The 26,055-nt window shown below is 45.5% G+C and overlaps 1 protein-coding gene and 1 pseudogene across 9 annotated transcripts in view; one reads left to right on the top strand and one right to left on the bottom strand.

Moving 5' to 3' along the window:
* Window positions 1-6,712, bottom strand: part of SCUBE2 (signal peptide, CUB domain and EGF like domain containing 2) — an 83,223-nt gene extending 76,511 nt beyond the window's left edge. For all 9 annotated transcript variants that reach the window (XM_008007377.3, XM_073018529.1, XM_008007342.3 and 6 more), the window contains exons 1-2: window positions 6,500-6,712; window positions 4,832-4,954 (exon numbers count right to left, since the gene is read on the bottom strand). In XM_008007377.3, coding sequence (XP_008005568.2) covers window positions 4,832-4,954; window positions 6,500-6,623 — 247 coding nt within the window. In that variant the 5' untranslated portion in view covers window positions 6,624-6,712. The remainder of the gene's footprint in view (window positions 1-4,831; window positions 4,955-6,499) is intronic.
* A 2,564-nt stretch (window positions 6,713-9,276) lies between these two features.
* LOC103240567 (keratin, type II cytoskeletal 8 pseudogene) lies at window positions 9,277-10,991 on the top strand (annotated as a pseudogene).
* The last annotated feature ends 15,064 nt before the right edge of the window (window positions 10,992-26,055 follow it).

The raw sequence follows: 26,055 nt of genomic DNA, 5'->3' as shown, positions 1-26,055 counted from the left end.
GCCTCCTGAGTAGCAGGGACTACAGGCACACACCACTACACCAGCAATTTTTTTTTTTTTTAGAAACAGGCATCTCGCTATGTTGCCCAGGCTTATCTCACACTCCTAGCCTCATGTAAGCCTCCCCACTTGGCATCTCAAAGCGTTTGGATTACAAGCATGAGCCACTGCACCTGGTCTCATATCAATTCTTATAATGACATAACACAAATGAAGCGAGCAGTACTCATCAAAAATGTCAATGTCAGGAAAGACTGAGGAACTGTCACGGACTGGAGGAGAAAAGAGACACAACTGCTAAATCTAATGTGGGACTTTACTTGGATTCTGAAACAGAAAAAGAATGGTGGGGGAAAATGGTGAAATTTGAATAAAGTTTGTAGTTTACTTAATAGCATTATGCAAGTGTTGATTTCCTGGTTTTGATAATTGTACTATAGTTACGTAAGTTGCTAACATTAGGGTAAGATGAATGAAGGGCCTATATATACACATATGAACTCTGCACTATTTTTGCAACTTTTCTGAAATCTAAAATTATTTCCAAAAAAAAGTTTTTAAAAAATAAAAATACAGGCTGGGTGCGCTGGTTCATGCCTGTAATCCCAGAACTTTGGGAGGCCAAGGCAGGCGGATCACGAAGTCAGGAGATAGAGACCATCGTGGCTAACACAGTGAAACCCGTCTTTACTAAAAATACAAAAAATTAGCCGGGCGTGGTGGCGGGCGCCGGTAGTCCCAGCTACTCAGGAGGCTGAGGCAGGAGAATCGCTTGAACCTGGGAGGCGGAGGTTGCAGTGAGCCAAGATCAGGCCACTGTACTCCAGTCTGGGTGACAAAGAGAGACTCTCTCAAACATTAAAAAATTAAAAAAGAAAAGAAAAGAGAAATACAGCATCTTGTACAAAGGCCAACTTTAGATTCATCCCTGTTAAACTTGATTCAATCTCTTTCTTCTTTTTTTTTTTTTTTTTTTTTTTTAAGACAGAGTGTCTTGCTCTGTTGCCCAGGCTGGAGTGCAGTGGAGCAATCACAGCTCACTGCAACCTCCACTTCCTGGGCTCAAGTCATCCTCCCACCTCAGCCTCTGGAGTAGCTGGTACTACAGGCACGCACCACTACACCCAGCTAATTATTTTGACTTTTAGTAGAGAGAAGGTCTCACTATGTTGCCCAGGCTGGCCTTAAACTCTTGAGTTCAAGGTATCCTCCTGCCTCAGCTGCCCAAAGTGCTAGGATTACAAGCATGAGCCAATTCAATTCCTCAAACTGAGAAGTAAGAACCATATAATAAATAAGCAAATAAGCAAAGATCATTTAGAATAAAAGATCATCTAAAGCAACGTCTGAATCACATTATTTTTAAACCCACTTATTCAGGGCTCACACATTTCTCCAACATTTTAGCAGAAGAAAACTTTATGGAGGATAAAATTCTAGCTACTCTGAGTAAACCTGGTCCTCATTCCTAAACTTAAATATGAGTAGTGAAGCTGGCCATAATCACAACCCAAATGATACCATAGGTTGGTCCCAAGAGGCTTACAAATTAATAGGCCAAGAAATGGATAAAGGAGTTACATCTTTGTATATCTACATCTTTGAATCCTTACAATCCTCATTTCCTCTCCTTTTCCTTCTTGGGAGAAAATTTCCATTTCTGTACTCCTATACCAAGAAATCCAAACTAAGAGGGACACCCTGGCCGGGCGCGGTGGCTCACGCCTGTAATCCCAGCTGGGAGACTGAGGTGGGTGGATTATCTGAGGTCAGGAGTTTGAGATCAGCCTGGCCAACATGGTGAAACCCCATCTCTAATAAATACAAGAATTAGCCGGGCATGGTGGTGCATACCTGTAATTCCAGCTACTAGGGAGGTTGAGGCAGGGAATTGCTTGAACCCGGGAGGTGGAGGTTGTAGTGTAGTGAGCCAAGATTGCACCACTGCACTCCAGCCTGGGTGACAGAGCAAGACTCCATCTCAAAAAAAAAAAAAAAAAAAAAAAAAAAAAGAGGGACATCCTTACTTACTAGTATTGTAAACACCACAAATATTCAAAAGATCAAATTCTTCTAGGGTTTGGGTTCAAAATGACAGTACAAAGGATGTATGCTCACTGTTAACAATGACTATCTGTGGATAAATGGATGGGAGGCTCTTTAATTTTTTATTTTACACATTTTATATTATTTGACTTTTTATAACAATCACATATCATTTAAAAATAAATAAACATATATATATGGCACAATGCCAATCGTTATTTTAAACTAAATAATAGACTTTTAACAATCAACTATAAACTGTTAGCAATTCAATTTCATTTGAAATATATCAAACTCAAAAGCCAAGAGTAAGGAAACTCTTGCCAATTGTCATTTAACATCATTTACTAAAAGCGTACTTTATCTAAATAAAGTTAGTGGCATGGTTTTGTGCCACCAGAGAGCACACAGCAACTGGAGGACGTGAGTTATCCACATAGTAAAGAAGTGAATATTTTTTTCCAAAGCAGGGTACCAACATGGGTGAATTACAGTACAGCAAATAGAATATTTAATACCAAGAGTGTGTGGTATGGAGGAATCAGCAGATAAATGTTTTGGGGAGAGACAGCCTTTTGGCCTCCCATGAAATGGGGCGGGGGATGGGGAAGAGACACAGAGAGAGAGAGAGAGAGAGAGAGAGCGCGCTACTTCATGGATGGATCCCCAATCCCACTTGCTATGCACCTGACCAGGAGCACACCTTCTCTGATGGGAACGGCGGGAGCCTCACTCCTCATGCGCAAAGGGGAGCTCCCTGAATGATTTCCTAAGGGATGTCACCAGATCCAAACTTGCCTGTCATAATCCCACCTGTTATTCATATTTGCTATCTATATTTTCTTTTGGTCTTCCCTTCCTTTGTAACAAAGTTCATTTTTAAAATCCCATCTCTTGTCTCAGCTATGCTAAGACAAGGAGATGAGTGGGTAGGGAGGATCGGATCATTGCTACAACACTGCAAAAGCATCTGACAGTCACTTACCTATTTGGTCATCTGTATATTCTGTATCTAGATATTTCATTTGCGGGTTTGTCTATTTGTTGGAAAAGACTTTGTGTCAAGGTGCTAGTGACTGAGCCCATCTTACACAATCACTTATTCAAAAATAAGAATGTTTATTGAGTGTCTACCACATACCAGGCACTGCTGGGCATTACACACTGTTCCAATATTTAGAATCTTTATTACTCAGAGGCCACAGTATGAAACAGATTGGTTTGAAACATCAGGGTCTGAACACTAGGCCATTAAATGGCACCAGAATAGACACTCATTAAAAGTTTTCCTCCTCTTGTGGCTCATGCCTGTAATCCCAGCACTTTGGGAGGCCGAGGCCAGTGGGTTACCTGAGGTCAGGAGTTTGAGACCAGCCTGGCCAACATGGTGAAACCCCATCTCTCCTAAAAATACAAAAATTAGCTGGACGTGGTGGCAGGCACCTGTAATCCCAGCTACTTGGGAGGCTGAGGCAGGAGAATCGCTTGGTCTCGCACTCCTGGCCACGGATAAGGAGGCTTCAGTGAGCCGAGATCGCACCATTGCACTCCAGCCTGGGCGACAAGAGCAAAGCTCTGTCTCAAAAAAGTTTTCCTCCTCATCTAAAGAAGTTAATGTTTTTCAAAGTGGAAAGAGACTAGGAAGGAACTTTCTTACTCATTATGTAGCTTTAGATCCTGCAAGTATTCAAAAGATCAATTCCCGTGGGAGTTAAGCCCAAGTTCTAAAGAGTTTAAAACCTCTTGAAGAGGAAGGGGCCACCAACATACTTGTCAAGGTTGAGTCCAGGAGCAAGGAGGGATACTCAGAGATGAGTTCAGTGCTCCTCATCTAACTTCTTCCTGCACGGGATGACTATAGACAGTGGGATTTCTCACCCATCCAAAGAGGGACAGCAGCAGGCTGAGTAAATATGAGAAACGTGGGGCTGGAGACAGAGCTGGGAGTGAAGACCTCACTTTCTTTCACTTGCAGGCGAATAGTGTGATCATGGACACAAGTCCTCTGGCCCTCAATGTCCCCATCTGTAAAATGAGTAATAGGATTGGCCCAGAGCTACCTGAACAGCCCAGTCAGCTCCAATGTGTCATGATTTCCATCTCCAGGGACAGCCTCGAGTGTCTACTCTCTGGCCAGCTCTGAACTTCACAGTTCATGATTCTAATCCAGAATATAAAATGGCAGAGTCCAAACTACAGGTTCTCAGACCTGCAGCTCTATGGGCTAAAATGTCCCTCTGCACACATCTCTCCAGAGTGAACCTGTAACTCCAAACAAGGAAGGCCCTTGGTGTACTCTGAAGCTTGGCATGTCGCAATGCCAAACATTGTGGCCAAAGCCATCGACAGGATGGAGCCTCCTGAGCCGGCAGGGAAGGGCAGGACTCTAGCACTCAGACTTCAGGGCAAAGGTACAAACTGCCCTAGGGAGGTGCAGGATCAGCCCTACTCTGGCAGGTATGGCTCTCCTGATCAGCATAGCTGTTTACTTTCTGCCCCAAAACCGAGTGGGACCCAAAGATACTAACACATCTCTTTTCTTTTCCAGAAGCTAGACAAAAGGACATTTCAGACCCAGATAAAACTGTGTGAGTAACTCTGGGGAAGACCTAATGTTTCCAGTCCAAGATCTGAAAAGCATTTCAGAGAGTAGATGATGTGATTCAGGGGCTGGGGGAAAGGGAGAGGAGGGGCAGCACTTTTACCAATGTTAAGCGGCCACTGCAAGAGCTAAGGAGGTAGGAGCTTCCCTGCAGTCCCCCCACATGGTCCCCAAGGCACTTACCCTCACACTCCCTGCCTTCCCCTTGGTAGCCAGGCTTGCAGGAGCACTTGTAGGAGGTGGGTGTGTTCTGACACAGGGCGTTGGCATGGCAGTCATCTAGCCCTTGGGCACACTCATCCACATCTGCAAAAGAGCACAACTGACACCTGGTACAGGCTCCCAGGCCATGTGTGATCTGGCCTCGGCCCTGTCTGGCATCATCCCCACCAGCCCACCCCACTTCACTCCTCACAAGCTACAACTGCTTGGGATCCCTGGGATAAACCACACTGTTTCTGGGCCGCTGTTTCCAGGAACAGCCTGTACCCTGTATGTGAAATTACCCCCATCATCACCTACTGGCCTTCAGGACTTAGCTCAAATCCACCGCCTCTAGGAAGCCTGCCATGACCCCCAGTGTAGGTGCCCTCACCAGTGCTAGTATATGTATGGCTTTGCATGGTACACATCAGGCAGGGTTAATGTTTTCCTTCCTCTCCACTAGACAATGTCTTGACAACAGACTGCATCTGTGCCCCTTATGCCAAGCCAGTGCAGTACCTGGCACGTGAGTAGGCAACAGTACATACATGTCTGCTAAAGGAGGAAAGGACCAAATGGACAGAAAAACTCTGAAAGCCACGCAGCTGTCTGTCAGCTTTCTCAGGGCTTAGAGCAAGCTTGTCCAACACAGCCTGTGGGCTACATGCAGCCCAGGACAGCTTTGAACGCCTCCCAACGCAAATTCGTAAACTTTCTTAAAACATTATGAGTTTTTGTTTGTTTGTTTTGCTCATCAGCTATCGTTTGTGTTAGTATATTTTATGTGTGGCCCAAGAGAATTCTTCTTCTTCCATTGTGGCCCAGGGAAGCCAAAAGATTGCACCCCGCGGGTTTGGAGTATCTGGGGGAAGCCTGCCCCGGGATTGGAGCAGATGTCATCCCAGGCTCTCAGATTCTGCGAAGCGGGGATGGTGTCCCCACGGCCGGCCCCCCGCACTCCCACCCCTGCCCATCGTCTCAACCTGGAAACCTGCCTTGGCAGAAGTGTTTCCTGGGTTGACACTACTCCAGGATGTTAATTAAAAACAAAAGCATTTTGAAAGTATTGCAAGTCCAGTTAGCACAGCACGTCAAGAGTCCTCTCTGGAAACCAGAGTTCTCTGCTGAAAACCTAGGCTTGTTGCTGCTTCAGGGTAATTCCCAGATGAGAACAGGCGCTGTTCCGCTGATAGAAAAGTCTCTGGAGCCCACCCCGAAGCCAGCAGCAGAACTTCCTGGCCCCCAAAGAAAGAAAGGGCAAAGCTGCCACGGCCTCGCGGATGTGCCCGGCCAGGTCCTCAGTTTCCCCGCCTACACTGAGGCGCGGGACCCCGAGGCCCGGGTCAGCACCCTCCTGCCTGCTCGCCGGTGACGGTCTGACTAGCAGGCGCTCTGGAGGCGTCCGGACCGGGCTGGAACTGTCAGCAGCTCCGGATCCGAGGCCGGGCCGCAGGACTCAGGGCCCCAGCGGTGGTGGCGCCTTAGCCAGGCCGGCGGGTGAGGTCCCCGGGGGAGCGGAGGCCCCCGCGGAGCTGCAGCCGCCAGCCTCGGGCCCCGCGCGCCCGGCTCTGGCCCCGCCGGGGACCTAGACACCCTACCCGGCCCTGCCCACTGTGCCAGGTGCACCCCCCGCGGCCGGACACTCACCCTCCGGCGGCCCAGCGGCACGGCGCCCGCCCGGCGGGACAGCCCCCGCCAGCAGCAGTGGTGGCAGCAGCAGCAGCAACACCGCCCGGGCCACCCCGGGACGGTTACAGCCCGCGACCCCCATGGATGGCTCAGCGGCTGCGGGCAGAGGCGGCGGAGTGCGGGCGGTGGTGGCGGCGGCGGCGGCGCGGGGAGGTGTGTGCGGGCGCCCAGCCCGCTGCCGCCGCCGCCACCCCCGGCCCGGCCCCGCCCGCCCCCCGAGCCCCGGCCTCATTTTCACACGGTCCTTCCAGGGCCGGGGCGGGAGGCGCAGGCGGGGGCAGTGCCTCCCCGCCCGGCCTCCTCCCGACCCCTCCCCGGCCCCGGGCGGAGGGGGCGCGGCCGCGGTGGCCCGAGCGCTGCTGTCAGCCAGGCAGGGTCGGCAGCACAGTGCCCCGCGCCCCGCGCAGCCCAGGCCCCCAGCCCGCAGCCCCCCGCAGCCCCGCTCCGCTCCAGCGCTCAGAGCCCTCGGTGTCCCGCCTGTTCCAGTGTCCTACAGCTCGACCCAGGCCTTCTTGTGAGGACAAACAACCTTTCTAGATTGAAATACTCGGGCGGAGGGCGCCCAGAAAGTGTTCCGTACAGTCCCCAAACCCCAAAGCTATCTTGGGGCTTTCCATGTGGGAGGTGGGAGTGGAAGGGAGTGGGGGTGACTTCCAATTCGGGAAAACAGCTGTTTGAATGGAGAAGGTGACCCTGGCTTCTCTGCCCACCCCAGCACACCCTCTGCACCCTTCTCCACACTGCCCAAACCCCAGGCCCTCTCGGATCCTCCATTCCACAGCCCCGAGGGCACTGGTCCACTTGTCCCACTGTGGGGCACGCTGGGCCTAGAATCCCTGCAAGCTACTTATGTATCTCTCAGGGCAGCCTAAGGGGAAGGGGGCTAGAGGTCAAAGGTGAGCCACCAGGGACAACAGACAGCCCCGACTTTGCCCGGAGTACAGGTGGCATTTATGATCACCTGAACTCATAAACATCAAGTCTGGCCAGTTGCAAATACAGGCAGTGCCTGACACCTGGCCCTCCAAGCAAGACAGTCCTTGCAAGGGAACAGGTACACACAGGGTCTTCTCATATCACCCACGCCACGGAAGGCTGGAGCCCAGTACACTCAATATCACTCCAGGAACAAATATAGTAACAATTTCGAGAGGCAACTAAACATCACACTCAGGGATAGTAATGTTCTTCACTGAGCTTCTTCATATTTATTCAATTTTCTCCTGTGAATATATACATACACATATGTATATATGCACGCGCGCGCACACACACACACCATTCCTTTGGAGATCAGAAAAAAAAAATAGATGTTACCAAAAAATCCCCACCTAGCTCATACACAAAAACACTTGTGTTTTCTTGGGGCCTATCCACAGCCCAGAGGTCCCAGCCTCTGCACCCTCAGCACCCATCGTTTGCCATCCCGGCCCCTGAACACGCCCATGGGGCCCAGGCTAAGCCCGCCTCTTTGGGCTGTGGCTAGTGCAGCTGCTTGATGGAGCTATCTGAGAAAACAACTTTTCTGTAGTTGTTTTTCTTTTGACCTTTTCAGTGAAGACAGGCAGGTTGCATCCCTCTTTCTGTCTGCACCTCCCTCCCACTCCCTTTTGTTTGGTGCTGAGAGAGACACTCAGCTATTTCTGGTCATAAGGGTGGTTTTTACACATTTGTAAATCTTCAGTTAGTGAAACGTTCTCTCTGCCTTTGTCTCTGTGTGCTTAATGGTAGCCATAAATTACTGCCTTCTTTTCTCTCCGCTGCATCAGGCTTCATTGCTTTTGAAATGATCAAAGTTATTTCTTTTAAAATCCAACTGGAAACTGCCCATTGTGTGGCACAGACCTCTTTAGCTCCAGTCAAAGCATATAAATACATAAAGCTGTCCATTAAACTCTGGGGGGAGCCTCCTGCAGTGCCCTTGTGCCTGGTGAAGAAATCACACATGTGCTGTTCTTCCCCTTTACTTTTCCCTAACTTGATCTTTCAGTAAGGACACAAATTAATACTGATAAGACTCAGCGCCTTTTTGCCTAAGAGGGTCAGCTTTTGTCATGTTTTCCAGAAAAGTCCACCACTGGCACAGATCTCAAAAAATGTTCTGTATCCTATTTTGTTTGCCCTGACATCCTTACAAACATGCTTTCAGCTGTTGGCTCCGAGACTCCTGGGCAACCTTTCTGACACTTGAGATTAAAGTCAATATGGCTTACAACCAGGAATTTCCATAGGGGGAAGGCTCCAGGGGAAAACTGTGTCCAAATATCAGTGTTTTTGGTGTCAGGAGGGACTTGGTTGGCTCTACTCTGGCTGTAGGCTGCCCTCTATTGTCCAGCTGAGGTCCTCACAAACTTCTCAGAAAGGCCTCAGACACCGTTCCTGGACCGAGGCTAAAGCTCCCTCTTCCTCTCCCTGTCTCCTTTCCACAGGCTGAGAGGCCATGAACCAGGTCTCAGGGGTGCGGAGAGGCAGCCCAGCCAGCCCAGTCTCGCTGGTGTGGGCCTCTGAGGAGGCGGAAGAAAGCCTGGTAGTGGCCGGCTGTGTGTACCCCTGAACTACATATAAGTAGGTGCCACTCTGCACTCACGGGACACCATTCAGTGCCCCCCAGCAGCCTCTGACATGTGGACTGCTTCTCCCTGGTGGAAACTCTCCCTACCCTTGGTTGTCATTGTGGCAGGCAAACTCCTGGTTTTCCTCCTACCTCTCAGGAAATGCCTTCTCCACCATCTTCTAGGAATCCTCTTTCTACATCCTCTCCCTGGATGGTTTGCTCATTCCCTTGATTCCATAACATCAATCTCCAGCCTGGATTTATCCCCTTGGTTCAATCCCATGTATCCAGTTGCCTACTAGATACCACCTTGATCTCCCCTAGATCCCTCCAATTCATCATGTTCAAAAGGAAGCTCACGACCTAGAAGCAGCTTCTCTGTTCCTTCTCGAATCTCTGCCTGGTTCAGGACACCTGCCTCCACTCCTGCCTCCACCATGTCTATCAGAGTGACCCAGAAGTCCTACAAGGTGTCCACCTCTGGCCCCTAGGCCTTAAGCAGCCACTCCTACATGAGCGAGCCCAGTGCCCATATCAGCTCCTGGAGCTTCTCCTGAGTAGGCAGCAGCAGCAGCTTCCAGGGTGGCCTGGGCACCTCCACGGGTCTGGGTGGACGCTTTGGTGGGGCCAGTGGTATGGGGGTCATCACAGCCATCATGGTTAGCCAGAACCTGCTGAGTCCCCTTGGAGGTGAACCCCAACATCCAGGCTGTGCACACCCAGGAGAAGGAGCAGATCAAGACCCTCTACAACAAGTTTGCCTCCTTCATCGAGAAGGTGCGGTCCCTGGAGCAGCAGAACAAGATGCTGGAGGCCAAGTGGAACCTCCTGCAGCAGCAGAAGGCAGCTCAGAGCAACATGGACAGCATGTTCGAGAGCCACATCAACAACTTTCGGCGGCAGCTGGACACTCTGGGCCAGGAGAAGCTGAAGCTTGGCAACATGCAGGAGCTGGTGGAGGACTTCAAGAACAAGTATGAGGATGAGATCAATAAGAGTACAGAGATGGAGAATGAATTTGTCCTCATCGAGAAGGATGTGACTGAAGCTAACATGAACAAGGTAGAACTGGAGTCTCACCTGGAAGGGCTGACTGACGAGATCGACTTCCTCAGGCAGCTGTATGAAGAGGAGATCCGGGAGCTGCAGTCCCAGATCTCGGACACTTCTGTGGTGCTGTCCATGGACAACAGCCACTCCCTGGACATGGACAGCATCATCCCTGAGGTCAAGGCACAGTACAAGGAGATCACCAACCACAGCCGGGCTGAGGCTGAGGGCATGCACCAGATCAAGTATGAGGAGCTGCAGACGCTGGCTGGGAAGCACGGGAATGACCTGCATTATGCAAAGATGGAGCTCTCTGAGATTAACAGGAACATCAGCCAGCTCCAGGCTGAGACTGAGGGCCTCAAAGGCCAGAGGGCTTCCCTGGAGGCCGCCATCACAGATGCTGAGCAGTGTGGGGAGCTGGCTGTTAAGGATGCCAACACAAAGCTGTTGAGCTAGAGGCTGCCCTGCAGTGGGCCAAGCGGGACATGGTGCGGCAGCTGTGCCATGGAGCACCAGGAGCTGAAGAAAATCAAGCTGGCCCTGGACATCAAGATCGCCACCTACAGGAAGCTTCTGGAGGGCAAGGAGAGCTGGCTGGGGTCTGGGATGCAGAACATGAGTATCCATCTGAAGACCACCAGTGGCTTCTCAGATGGGCTGAGCTCAGCCTATGGGCACCTCACAAGCCCTGGCCTCAGCTACAGCCTAGACTCCAGCTTTGGCTTTGGTGGAGGCTCCAGCTCCTTCAGCCGTGCCGGCTCCTCCAGGGCCGTGGTTGTGAAGAAGGTGGAAACACGACATGGGAAGCTGGTGTCCAAGTCCTCAGATGTCCTGCCCAAGTGAATGGCCACGGCAGCCCCTACCAGCCTGCCCCTGCTGCGGCTGCCCCAGGGCCTGTGGGGGAAGCTGCTGTGCAGTGGAGCACAGGAACAGGAGACCCACCTGAGGCTCAGCCCTAGCCCTCAGCCCACCTGCTGAGGGAGTTTACTGCCTGAGGCACCCCCCTTGCTCATGCTTCCAGCTACAAAACAATTCAACTGTTGCTTTTTTTTCCCCCAAAATAAAACCTCAGCTAGCTCTGCCAACTGTCCAAAACAAACAAACAAAAAAATGGAGCTCATCTTCCTCAAACCTGCTCCTTCTCAAGTGCTCTCTCCTTTAGACAAGAGCACCACCATCCTATGAATGCCAAGTCAGAGGTTTGGTGGTCATCTGGGACTCCATGATATCCCTCCCCACCACATCTGAACAATTACGGAAATTCTGCCTTCTTACAATCTCTTAAAACCATTCTCTTCCTCCGTGCCCATTGCCTGGGCTCAGGGGTTCACCATCCCTCATCACCCTGGGGGCTGCGTATCTATCTTTTTCCTCCTTCCTAACAGATACTCACCCCTCCTGCAGACAGCCCGTGTGCCTAGGAAGGAAGCTTCCCCATCTCTAACTTCAGGCTCTGGAGTTGACTTAAGACAACTGATATCATTCATTCCATTCCCCCTGCAACAGTCATTGGTTCAGGGATGAGCACGTGACGGCTTTCCAATCGGAACAAATCTCAGGCCCTTTGCTTGAAAGGCTGGAATGGAAAGGCTCTCTTTTCCTCTTTGGAATGTGGCTGTAGTAAATGAGAAACTGTGGCAGCCATCTTAATACCTCCTTCCCTTGCCCAAAAGAGGGTAAGTCCAGAGAAACCCTGAGAAGCCAACCAGGAGACACTCTGGTTGCACCTAGTCTGCGATTTCTTACAGGTCTCTCTGTCTAGAATCTCATCCCGATTCAGCACATCTAACACAGTGGCTGCCAGAGTTAAATATAAGTTTCATCACATCACTCCCAGTCTTCCTCAGGCTAACATCCAAGCTCCCTTGGTACAATCACTCTGGAGAACTATTCGGCAGTATCCACTAATATGGATCATGCATGCCCACTTCACAGAATATACCCAAGAGAAATGAGTGTACATGTCCACCAAATTCATATACAAGAGCATTCATAACGGCTGTATTTACACTAGCCCTAAACTGGAAATCACCCACATGTCCATCAACTAGATAATGAACAAATCATGGGATATTTGTTCAATGGAATACTACACCAAGCAACAAAACGAACAAACTCTGATACAGGCAACCACACAGAGGCATCTTATGAACATTAGGCCTAAAGAAGCCAGGTTAAAAAGGGTCTAAGTTGTATCATTTTGAGAGACAGGACTAGCCGGATTTCCTAGGCGGACTAAGAATTCCTAAACCTAGCTGGGGAAGGTGACCACACCCACCTTTAAACACAGGGCTGGTAACTCAGCTCACACCCAACCAATCAGGTAGTAAAGAGGGCTCACTAAAATACAAATCAGGCCAAAAGCAGGAAGTAAAGAAATAGTCAAATCATACATCTCCTGAGAGCACAGGGGGAGGGACAATGATCGGGATATAAACCCAGGCATTTGGGCAGGGAGCGGTAACCCCCTTTGGGTCCCCTCCCATTGTATGGGAGCTCTGTTTTTACTCTATTAAATCTTGCAACTGCACATTCTTCTGGTCCGTGTTTGTTATAGCTGGAGCTGAGCTTTCGCTCACTGTCCACCACTGCTGTTTGCCGCCATCGCAGACCCACCACTTACTTTCACCCCTCCAGATCCAGCAGGGTGTCCACTGCGCTCCTGATCCAGCCAGGCGCCCATTGCCGCTCCCAATCTGGCTAAAGGCACACCATTGTTCCCGCATGGCTGAAGGCCCAGGGTTCGTCCTAATGGAGCTGAACACTAGTTGCTGGGTTCCATGGTTCTCTTCCATAACCCATGGCTTCTAATAGAGCTATAACACTCACTGCATGGCCCAAAGTTCCATTCCTTGGAATCTGTGAGGCCAAAAATCCCAGGTCAGAGAACAAAAGACTTGCTACCATCTTGGGAGCAGCCCACCACATCTATCTTGGGAGCTCTAAAAATAAAGACCCGCCCATAACAATTCTATTCACTTCTATGATGTTCTGCTGGGTGTGGTGGCTCACACCTGTAACCCCAGCACTTTGGGAGGCCAAGGTGGGTGGATTGCTTGAGCTCAGGAATTCAAGACCAGCCTGGGCAACACAGTGAGACCTCATCTCTACAAAAAATGTTTTTCAAATCTGCCAGGGGCCAGGTGGGATAGCTCAACCCTGTAATCCCAGCACTTTGGGAGGCCGAAGTGGGCTTATCACCTGAGGTAAGGAGTTCGAGACCAGTCTGGCCAACATGGTGAAATCCCGTCTCTACTAAAAATACACAAAAAATTAGCCAGGCATGGTGGCATGAGCCTGTATTTCCAGCTACTTGGGAGGCTGAGGCAGAAGGATAGCTTGAACCCAAGAGGCAGAGGTTGCAGTGGCCCAAGATCGTGCCACTGCACTCCAGCCAGGGCAACAGAGCAAGACCTCGTCTCCAAAAATAAAAAATAAAAATCAGCCAGGTTTGTTGATGCATGCCTGTAGTCTTAGCTACTCCAGAGGCTGAGGTGGGAGGATCACTTGAGCCCGCGAGGCGGAGGTTGCAGTGAGCTGAGATTGCATCACTACACTCCAGCCTGGGCAACAGAGCAAGACCCTGTCTCAAAGAAAGAGAAAAAAAGAAAAGAGAACAGGCAGAACTAATTAATAGTGACAGAGGTCAGAATTACTACTACCGTTCCCTCCGGGGATGTATATTGACATTTTGTTTATCTGGGAAGGAATGTGAAAGAACATTCTGGAGTGCTGGAAATGTTCTAGATCTTGATCTGCATGGTGATTGTATGGGTTTATACATATGTAAAATCTGCTGGAATGTTGGCTTAAGCTTAATGCACTTCATGCTCTTGACTGTATGTATGTTTCACATCAGTAAGTTGAAGCAAGCACTGCCTGGCTCAAGACCTTTATGATCTGATCCCATTTTATCTTTCTAGCCTTTTTTCCTGTCACTCCTTTACCCACAGACTATGCTCCAGCGACATCAAACTTCACATACTAGCAGTTTATCATTTTTCTCCTTATACATCTCTTCTTTTGCTGACACTGTTCCCTTTGCCTGAAAGACATGAAGAAGTGGGTCTCAACAAATATTTGAAAAAATAAAATGCAACAACATCTTGATTAATAAATATCACTATACTCCAAGGAAAAATACATTTGTTGAGATGTCCTCCCAAAAAGCAATGAGGCATGCATGAAAAAATTTGAGTTGACTGGGCACAGTGGCTCACGCCTGTAATCCTGGTACTTTGGGAGAGCGAGGCAGGTGAATCACAACGTCAGGAGTTCAAGACCAGGCTGGCCAACATGGTAAAACCCCATCTCTACTAAAAATACAATAATAACAATAATAATAATAATAATAATTAGCGGACTTAGTGGTGGGTGCTTGTAGTCCAAGCTACTCGGGAGGCTGAGGCAGGAGAATTGCTTGAACTCAGGAGGCGGAGGTTGCAGTGAGCTGAGATTATGCCACTGCACTCTAGCCCAGGCAGCAGAGTGAGACTCCATCTCAAACAAACAACAAAAACAAACAAAAAACTAATAAATAAAGGAAGACTATCTGCTCTTGCACACACATTAATTTCTCCTCCATGAATGGCTTCCGTATCTCCTGGAAAAACCTTTTCAATATGTCTGAGCTGGCTATGAGGTAGTAAATCTTTCTGGTTGCTTACCCATCCTCATCTGTTCTTTCCCTCCTTCCTAACAGATACTCACCCCTCTCACAGGCAGCCTGTGTCCTTAGGAGGGAAACTGTCCCATCTCTAACTGCAGGCTCTGGAGTTGGCTTAAGACAATAATACCTATTATTCCAACAGTCATTGGTTCAAAGATAAGCACGTGACGGCTTTCCAATCAGAGTGACTCTCAAGCCCTTTGCTTGAAAGGCTGGAATAGAAAGACTCTCTTTTCCTCTTTGGGATGTGGTTGTGGTGAATGAAAAACTGTGGCAGCCATCTTGATACCTCCTTCCCTTCCCCAAAAGAGGTTAAGTACAGAGAAACCCTGAGAAGCCAACCAGGAAACACTCCCTACCTCAGGACCTCCAGTTATATGTGCCAATACCTTCCTTATTGTTTGTATCAGTGGGTTTATTTTTATTTTTTAAATTGTGGTAAAACATACATAACATAAAATTTACCTTTTTTTTTTTTTTTTTTTTTTTTTTTGAGACGGAGTCTCGCTCTGTCACCCAGGCTGGAGTGCAGGGGCCAGATCTCGGCTCACTGCAAGCTCCGCCTCCCGGGTTCACGCCATTCTTCTGCCTCAGCCTCCCAAGTAGCTGGGACTACAGGCGCCCGCCACCTCGCCCGGCTAGCTTTTTGTATTTTTTAGTAGAGATGGGGTTTCACCGGGTTAGTCAGGATGGTCTCGATCTCCTGACCTTGTGATCCGCCCATCTCGGCCTCCCAAAGTGCTGGGATTACAGGCTTGAGACACTGCGCCCGGCCAAAATTTACCATTTTAACAATTTTTAAGTACACAGCTTATTAGCATTAAATACATTCACATTGCTTTGTAACCATCGTGGCCATCCATCTCCAGAACTTTTTTTTTTTTTTTTTTTGAGACTGAGTCTTGCTCAGTCACCTAGGCTGGAGTGCAGTGGCGAGATCTCGGCACTGCAAGGTCCGCCTCCTGGGTTCAAGCCATTCTCCTGCCTTAGCCTCCTGAGTAGCTGTGATTACAGGTGCCCACCACCATGCCCAGCTAAAATTTTTTTTGTGTGTATTTTCAGTAGAGACAGGGTTTTGCCATGTTGCCCAGGCTAGTTTCAAACTCCTGACCTCAGATGATCCACTCACCTTGGCCTCCCGAAGTGTTGGGATTACAGGTGTGAGCCACCGCGCCCAGCCATCCCCAGAACTTTCTTCATCCTGCAAAACTGAAACTCTACCTATTAAACAATAAATCCCCATCCCACTCCACCTGACAACCACCATTCTACTTTCTGTTCCCATAAATTTGACTACTTTAAGAATTTCATATGAGCAGAATAATATAGCATTCATGACTGGCTTATGTAACTTGGCATAATGGCTTCAAGGTTCTTCTGAGTTGAGCATGTGTCAGAATATCCTTCCTTTTTAAGGCTGAATAATATTTGATTGCATATATATACCACATTTTGTTCATCCATTCATCTGTCCACAGACACTTGGGTTGCTTCTCCCTTTTGCCTATTGTAAATAATGCTGCTATGAATATGGGTGTACAAATATCTGTCCATGTCCCTGCTTTCAATTTTTTTTCAGTGTATACCCAGGAATGGAATTGCTGGATCAGATGGTAATTCTTTTTAATTTTGGGGGGAACTACCATAACGTTTTCCTTACCAACTACACCATTTCATATTCCCACCAGCAGGGCATAAGGATTTCAATTTCTCCGCTTCTTTACCAACACTTGTAATTTGCCAATTTTCCAATAATAGCCATCCTAACAGACATGAAGTGGTATTTCGTTGTGAGTTTTTTGAATTGAGTTTTCTATTATTTTAGCCAAAAAACTACTCCTATTTAGTTCTATATAAGCCTCCATTAGGCAATCCTCTCCATAAGGTGGGAGAAAGGTAATTGTGTAGGGTTGAATCCTCTCAGGGGCTGAAATAATAAATTATTATTTTAGTCACAAAAGTTGATACAATCTTGGCATACATGCCAGGACCCTCTATTTCTTCAATGCTTCTAAAACTGTACCTATGTTCTCTTTTGCTTACAGAAGTTTTAAAATCCTTCCAATAAATATTTACTTAAAATGATAATAGTTAACATTTTAATGAATACTAAATATCAGATACTATTCTAAATACTTCACATGTATTTATTTAATCTTCCTAAAAACTCTGTGAAATAGAAGCCTGTATTTTACAGATATGGAGAGTGAAGGGAAGAAAGGTTAGGTAATTTGTTAGTAAGTGGCAGACCAGGACTCAATGCCAAGAAGCCTGGCTTCCGATCCCCCTGCCTAACCAGTGCACCCATCATGTGCCAGGCATTGTGCTAGGCCCTATGGAAGATCCAAAGATTAGAGGCAAACTCTGCCCTCTCAGAGCTTACAGTCCACCAAAAAAGGTGAGACATAACGGGTGTTCGTCTTCCACACCTCTTCCAAAATATGAATACGACAATGTCTGTTTAAAACTCCTTAAAGCCCCTTCACCTACATTACCTGTACTGTAGACCAACCTAAGTGGCAGGAGCAGCTGCATAATTTGCAGGACCCAGTGCAAAATTAAAATGCAAGGTGCCTTAACAAAATGCAGGGGGAAGATGCTATTAAGAACACTAAAATTAGTTCTTTCCTTTAAAAACAGTACTTGTAAAACATAATAGGGGTAACATGAGTAAAAACATAAATTTACAAACCGCAAAAAGGTAGTATTTTGGTGTCATAATGTTATGTAATACAACAAATAAGAATGCTCCATTAGGCCAAGAGGGGTGGTTCACGCCTGTAATCCCAGCACTTTGGGAGGCCAAAGCAGAGGATAGTTGAGCCTAGGATTTTGAGATCAGCCTGGGAAATACAGTGAGACCTTTTCTCTCCAAAAGATTTATAAAATTAACTGGGTGTAGTGGTACCCACCTGTAGTCCCAGCTACTTGGAAGGCTGAGGCAGGAGGATTGCTTGAGCCAGGGAAATCGTGGTAACAGTGAGCTATGATTGCACCACTGCATTCCAGCCTGGGGGACAGAGCAAGAGCTTGTCTCGGGGGTGGGGGGGGAAGCTCCATTCATGTGGTATCTTGATTCATCATAAGATTTTTCTGGCTCATTTTTCCACAAAATAATTTCCACAAATCATTTTCTGCAAAAATCAAAAAGGTTGTCAAAATGTATATTTTTAGGATCTTCATTTTTAGTCAGTATAATTGAAGGGATATCAATTGTTCTTGGCAAATTAAAGGTGATAATTTTTTATGATTTTTAATTTTCAGAAGGATCTTTCTAGGGATGTAATTTCTAGTGGATCTGTTATTGGATCTACCTGTTACTGGATCTGTTTTACTATATCTAGAACTGATAATTCTTGTGGAATTATTTTTCTAAAAAGATTTAACTCTTCATACAAATCATTTTTGTGTAAATCTGAATTTAATTTTAATGTACACTTATACAATGTCATTTTAAAGTTTTCTTTGACATTTCTTCTAACATGTGGAGGTTAAATAAGAAGCTGAAAGTGGCTTCATGATTTGTATATAATTCAGAAGGCCTGTTTATGTATATATTTCTATATCTTCAATTACAAGGAAAAATTTATTTTAAAATTGTCTTCCTTGTTAATGATTGCTTAATCTGAAACTTCCTATGAAAACAGGGCTCTTTTCAATCTAATGCAATGATTTTTATATTCGGTTTCTGTCTCTAAGCCTGCAAATATTTGCTTTGTGATGTTGCAGCAGTTTTAAAAATCAGAGGCTGGGCGTGGTAGCTCACACCTGTAATCCCAACACTTTGGGAAGCCAAGGCAAGAGAATCACTTGAGCCCCAGAGTTTGAGACTAACTTGGGTAACATAGCAAGACCTCTGTCTCTACAGAATAAAAACATTATTTTTGGGGTATGGTAGTGCATGCCTGTAGTCTCAGCTACTTGGGAGACCAAGGCGGGAGGATAGCTTGAGCCACTGCACTCCAGCCTTGGTGACAGAGGGAGACCTTGTCTCTAAAAAAAAAATAAAATAAATAAAAACCAGAGATTCTAAACTCTTCAAAGAATTCTGATACATGCTGCTATGCTTTATTGCAATATCCTTGTGTTTGCTTTTATTTTGTAATAATTTACTGACTAAGTTTACTGAGTACTAGCAATTCCTGTTCCAGTGCTCAGGTCAGAGAGTTAGCATTTGTGTAGCTATCAAAGGAACACAGTCTGGGAGTGAACAGGCAAGCAGCTTCCCATGTACTGTCTCCATGTAGAGACCCACTTTCTTCTGTAGCCACTGTGGCTGCTGCCACTGTCTTAGCTGATGTGACGGGCCCTGGGCCCCGCTTAGCTGGTTTGGAGCCCTACAGTGCTGTGGACTTCTCCTGAAACATACACACGTGCAGCCAGCAGTCAGCCTTGTGCCTATGTGTGCTAGTGCTGTCACCCGGTGTGTCTCCACTACTCATGTGCACGTACCATTGTCCCACCAGACTTTAGTTACAAAACACAAGTTGAAAGATGAAATTTAGAAATTTCAAGATGGTAGCAGCAAGGAATAACACCAAACATGGGGCCCTTCTGAGAACAGGGCCCTATCTGTCTGGCTGTACAGGCTGCACACTCTTAAAGCCAGCCACACTCATGGATATGGCATTCAAGAACCCACCCCTCCTCCTTTTTTTTTTTTTTTTTTTTTTTTTTTTTTGAGATGGAGTTTCCCTTTTGTTGCCCAAGCTGGAGTGCAATGGCGCGATCTTGTGGCTCATTGCAACCTCCGCCTCCCAGGTTCAAGCAATTCTCCTGCCTTAGCTTCCCGAGTAGCTGGGACTACACCATGCTTCGCTAATTTTTGTATTTTTAGTAGAGATGGGGTTTCACCATGTTGGTCAGGCTGGTCTCGAACCTCTGACCTCAAATGATCTGCCCGTCTTGGCCTCCCAAAGTGCCAGGATTACAGGCATGAGCCACCGTGCCAGGCCATCAAGAGCCTTTATAATCTGCCTCTTGTCTTTCATCCAAGACTTATGAAGCCCCATCTCTCACATAAGTGCACCCCATTTCCAGCCCTCCCAAACTGCTCCACAATGCCAAGCCTTTGTCCAGCCCCTCTACCTCGAACATTCTTCCTGGCCACAGCTCATCCTTTAAGACTTGCTGTAGTATCACCTTCCCAGAGTCTTTCCTAGCAAACCCCCTCCTGGCCTGGGGCAGGCACTTCTCTTCTGTGTCCCCACAGTCTGCTGCACAAATCCTAAACATAGCATCCAACATATAGTCATAGCCGTCAATGTCCATGGCTGCCTTCTCAGCTTATGGACTTCGAGCCCCATAGGGGCATGTGGTGTCTGTGATTCACCTCTGCATTTTCCAGGTTCAGCTAGGTCTGGAACACAGCAGACACTCAGAAAAGGTTTGTTTAAAGAGTAGATACAGGTTCTCAAGAATAAAGTATTAGAATCTGAGCTCATTTTATTATTCTCGTAGCTGGGAAGTCATAGATACTACCTAAAGAAACAGACAGTAGGCCAGGCATGGTGGCTCATGCTCGTAATCCCAGCACTTTGGGAGGCAGAGGCAGGCGGATCATGAGGTCAGAAGATCAAGACCATCTTGGCTAACATGGTGAAACCCCATCTCTACTAAAAATACAAAAAAAAATTAGCTGGACATGGTGGCACACACCTGTAGTCCCAGCTACTCGGGAGGCTGAGGCAGGAGAATTGCTTGAACCCAGGAGGCAGAGGTTGCAGTGAGCCAAGATTGTGCCACTGCACTCTAGCCTAGGTGACAGAGCAAGACTCCATCTCAAAAAAAAAAAAAAAAAAAAAAAGAAAAGAAATGGAGGGTAAAGGACATCATAGAAGGTTATAATTATAAAGGCATCTACAAGAAGAAAAATCCAAGATTCCTAAATAGCAGAAGAGCCATGTACACAAAACTGACCTCAAGACAAAGAAATGATGGAGGCCAATTTATATGGAAGAGATAGAGAAGACTGTCAAAGAGTTACCCTACCCCTGAAAAAAGCAGCAGGCCCAGGCAATTTCCAAGGGAAATTTGAACAAACCTTTAAAAAGTAAATATTCCAAAGTTTTTTAATTGTTCCAAAGCACTGAAAAAAACTTTCGAATTCTTTATATGAAGCAAGTATACCACTGATACCAAAACTTAATACTGTACACAAAAAAGCAAACTATAGATCAATATCACTTATGACCATCAGTTAAAAACCCTCAGTAAAGAATTATCAATCAGATTTCAACATCATAACCAAGTGGGATATATTTCAGGGTGCAAGGATGGTTTAATATTATGAAACCTACTTACATAATTAATCACAATAAATTTGAATATTATAGATTTGAAAGGAAAATCATATGATCACCTCTATAGACACTAAAGGCATTTGAAACAATATTCTTGATCAAAACATTCAATGAGATAGGGAAAGATATCTTCTTAACATGAAAAAAAAATTATCTCGACCCAATACCAACATCAGACTTAACGGGGAAACACTAGAAGCATCTCCATTAAATTCTGAAACAACAAAACAAAGACGGTCACATCAACACTATTTTAATACGTTACTAAGTGTGTTAGGTGAATCAACTAGATTAAAATAAACTAGTGGTATAAAAATTAGAAGAGAGGAACTATTGCAGGAAATATAATTGTATGTCTTGAAAACCCAAGGAAATATGCTAAAAATCTACTACAACAAAAAGAAAATACAACAAAATTAGTCGGGAACAAAATTAATTTACAAACATCAAGTTTTATCAATATAAGTAACGTGATGGAAGAAAAGACCTTATTTCTATTAGAAACAACAAAAAAAATTCAATACCTGGCAATAAACTTAGCAAGAAATAGTCAAGGCCCGTGTGAGGAAAGTTTATAACATGCTACTAAATATAACCCCCCTCAAAAAATTTAAACAAATGGAAATATAACACGCTCTTGGATAGAAATCCTCAACATCATAAAGCTGTAAATTCTCCATCACTTAATTTAAAAATTTTAATGTAATCCAACAAACATACAAATAGGCTTTTTTGGCTAAAAAAGTTGAGTCTAAAAATTCATATACAAAAAGAAAGAAGCAAGAGTAGCAATAAAAAATATAAAGAAGAGCAAGGAGCAAGGGGGAGGTGGGTTAGCACTCCTAGATATAAAAGGATGTTATGAAGCCTCAGTCATCACAACAATGTAGTGCTGGCCTGTAAGTTGGAGACAGATAGAGGCTAATGGAGTAGAACATCACATTCACAAATAGTCTCAAAATCATATAAGGATACAGTATCATAAAGTTGACATCTCAAGTCATTGGAGAAATTACTGACCACTAAATAAGTAGTACTGGGACAAATAAGCAGCCACCTAGACAAAAATAAAGTTGAATCCACTCTTCAAGGCTCTCTAGGTTAACTTCAAATGTGTAAAAAATTTAACTTTTTTTAAAAAACCTCACAAATACTAAAATAAAAATGGAAAAATACTTTCATCTTGTAGTAAGGAAAGCTTTCTATCACCCAAAATCCAGAAGTCATATAAGATCAAGAAGTTCAACTACACCAAAATGAAAAACTACTCTGCATGTTTAAAAAATACTGTAAGTAAAGTTGAAGAATAAATATTAAACCAGGGAAAATGTTTTCATATCAAATCACAAAGAAGTCATCTCCCTAATATATAACAGGAGTCACCAGCAGTCAATAAGAATTCTAAGTAACCCAATAGAAAATAGGCAAAGAACATGGGTAGACAAGAAATATAAATAAATTTTAAACACATGGAAATATTCTTAACCTCATGCATAATGAATAAAATACAAAATAAAACACTAAGATAGAAATGCTTACTTACTTAGTACATTGACAAAACTCCAAAGTTCGATAACACTCTCACAGTGAGACTGGGAAAACAGGCATTTCAAAAATTGGTGGTGAGGGTGTATATTGACATAAGTTCTATGAAGATAAATCTCAAATTATCTATTTAAATTTTAAAAGTATTTATCTTTTTGGCCAGGCACGGTGGCTCACGCTTGTAATCCCAGCACTTTGGGAGGCTGAGGTGGGTGGATCACATGAGCTCAGGAGTTCGAGACCAGAGTGACCAATATGGTGAAACCCCATCTCTACTAAAAATACAAAAATTAGCCGGGTGTGGTGGCACATGCCTGTAATCCCAGCTACTCGGGAGGCTGAGACAGAAGAATTACTTGAACCTGGGAGATGGAGGATGCAGTGAGCCGAGATTGTGCCACTGTACTCCAGCCTCGGCAACAGAGTGAGACTCTGTCTCAAAAGAAAAAAAAGTATTTGTCTTTTCACCCAAGAATTTTACTTTTGGCAATTTATTCTACAGATAGACTCTTATGTGCAAAATGACATATGTACAATGCTATTCACCACAGCATTGTTTGTAGTAGCAAAATATTAGAAACAATTCAAATGGCCATCAAGGTGACTAGGGAACTAGAAATATAAATTACATGACATTCATAAAATAGGACATTAAGTAGCTATAAAAATGAATAAAGGTGCTCTATATGTTCCAATATGGAAAGATCTCCAAGATACAGTTTTAAATCGAAAAAAAGTACAGAACAGTGCATATATTTTGCTACTTTTTGTGTAAAGAAGGAAGAAAAACAAGAATATATACTTGTATTCACTTGTATATACATAAAGAATATCTAGGCCGGGCGCGGTGGCTCAAGCCTGTAATCCCAGCACTTTGGGAGGCGGAGACGGGTGGATCACAAGGTCAGGAGATCGAGACCATCCTGGCTAACACAGTGAAACCCCGTCTCTACTAAATATTACAAAAAACTAGCCAGGCGAGGTGGCGGGTGCCTGTAGTCCCAGCTACTCGGGAGGCTGAGGCAGGAGAATGGCGTGAACCCGGGAGGCGGAGCTTGCAGTGAGCCGAGATCTGGCCACTGCACTCCAGCCTGGGCGACAGAGCAAGACTCCGTCTCAAAAAAAAAAAAAAAAAAAAGAATATCTAGAAAGATACATAAGTAAAAGAAGATGGTTACCAAAGGCACGGATGGGAATGGATAGATGGGAGTCAAGGATGGGAGGGGGACTTTCTCCTTATACTTATAGTTGTTGACATTGTAACTATATTATCATGAGAGGAGGAGAAGCAGGAGGAGGAGAAGGAGAAGTGGAGTAGAGGTGATTTTTATTGTCATGACTACCAAAGTACTTAAAATTGAATGAAGTCCAGATCACAGTCACTTTTGAGAATCTCAATGTTCATCACGTGGAATTTTTCAATGTGAGATTTGCTCATAGTTCATTTTCAGCCACAGAGTACAACACTGACTTTCAACTGCCGCCTTAGAATTGTTGACATGATTATGGTGAATTATCCTCCTGACAAATTTGGGCTAAATAGGTAACAGATAACATCTTTTAAATTTTTGTGGCAACATTGGTAACTATTGCCTACAGCCTGTGAGAAAAGAATAGGCAATCAAAACACACACACACACAAACACACACACACAATCTCTCTCTCACACACACACACTTTGGCCAGTGTGATTCTATATGGTTAAAATCATCATATAAGATTATTGATATTGGCTGGGCATGGTGTCTCACACCTGTAATCCCAGTACTTTGGGAGACTGAGGCGGATGGATCATGAGGTCAGGAGTTCGAGACCAGCCTGACCAACGTGGTGAACCCTGTCTCTACTAAAAATACAAAAATTAGCCAGGCATAGTGGCGGGTGCATGTAATCCCAGCTACTTGCGAGGCTGAGGCAGGAGCATGGCTTGAACCTGGGAGGTGAAGGTTGCAGTGAGCCGAGATTGCGCCACTGCACTCCAGCCTGGGTGACAGAGCAAGACTCTGTCTCAAAAAAAAAAAAAAAAAATCCTTTTAAATTAGCTCACAGAGCCTATTAATGAGATAACGAGTTAAGATGCGACCTGTGAGTCCTTATAATTATCTACAATTCAGTTATTGCAGGTAATTGTCTACCCTTTCATTTATTAATAGGTCAACACAAAGCCAGCTTGTTAATTAGTTATTTCTGAAATACTGTTCATACCAGTGATCAAGGGAAAAGAAAAGGAAGAGAAAATACAGTTTGATATGGTTTGGCTGTGTCCCCCCTCAATTTCATCTTGAATTGTAATCCCCATAATCCCCTCATGGGAGGGACCCAGTGGGAGGTAATTGAATCATGGGGGCAGTTTCCCACATGCTGTTCTTGAGATAGTGAGTGAGTTCTCACAAAATCTGATGGTTTTATAAGCATTTCCCTGCTGGTATTCATTCTCTTTCCTGCTGCCCTGTGAAGAGCTACCTTTCACCATGATTGTAAGTTTCCTGAGGTCTCCCTAGCCATGTGGAACTGTGAGTCGATAAACCTTTTCTTTATAAGTTACCCAGTCTCGGGTATTTTTTTCATAGCAGCATGAGAATGGACTAATACAGAGTTCATATATCTTGTATCAAAAACTAGGCATCATATGTGACAAAAGCAGCAGGGACTTTATATATTTGTAGAAAAAATAGCACCTGTTTTTATCTTGCTATCATGACTCCAAAGGGGTGAAGCCAAAGTTTCTACAATTAACATGCATTACCTTTATAATTAATAAAAGAGGCCAGGTGTGGTGGCTTGTGCCTATAATCTCAAAGATTTTGGAAGCCAAGGCAGGAGGATTGCTTTAGCCCAGGGGTTTGAGACTAGCCTGGGCAACATAATGAGACCCTGTCTCAACTAACTAAATAACTAACTAACTAACTAACTAACTAATTAACTAAATAAATAAATAAATAAAGCTAGGCACAGTGGTGTGTGCCTGTAGTCCTAGCTACTCAGGAGGCTGAGGCAGGAGGATTGCTTGAGCCCAGGAGTTCAAGACAACAGTGAGCTATGATCATATCACTGCACTCCAGACTGGGTGACAGAGCAATACAGGAAAAAAAAAGAAAGAAAAGAAAAGAGATTTTAAAATGTAAACAAGCATAAGCTGAGCATGCAGACAGGCCTGATGTTAACTCTGATTCTGTCATTTATTATCTATGGAATCTTGGGCAGGTTGCTTTAACCTCTCTGAGTCTCAGTTTTCCCACATGTAAACTAAGGATAATCATACTGGCTTTCCAGGGCTGTAGTGAGCTGTGGATGAATGATGTTTGTGAAGCACTGAGTGCAGGCTGTGGCACAGAGTAGACACACAGTAAAAAGGATTCCCACCCCCCACCCACCCAGTGGAGGCAAGAC

The sequence above is a fragment of the Chlorocebus sabaeus genome, chromosome 1, assembly GCF_047675955.1.
Source record: "Chlorocebus sabaeus isolate Y175 chromosome 1, mChlSab1.0.hap1, whole genome shotgun sequence".
NCBI lineage: Eukaryota > Metazoa > Chordata > Mammalia > Primates > Cercopithecidae > Chlorocebus > Chlorocebus sabaeus.
Note: the sequence above shows the minus strand (reverse complement) of the source record. Positions and strands in the feature narration are given on the sequence as shown.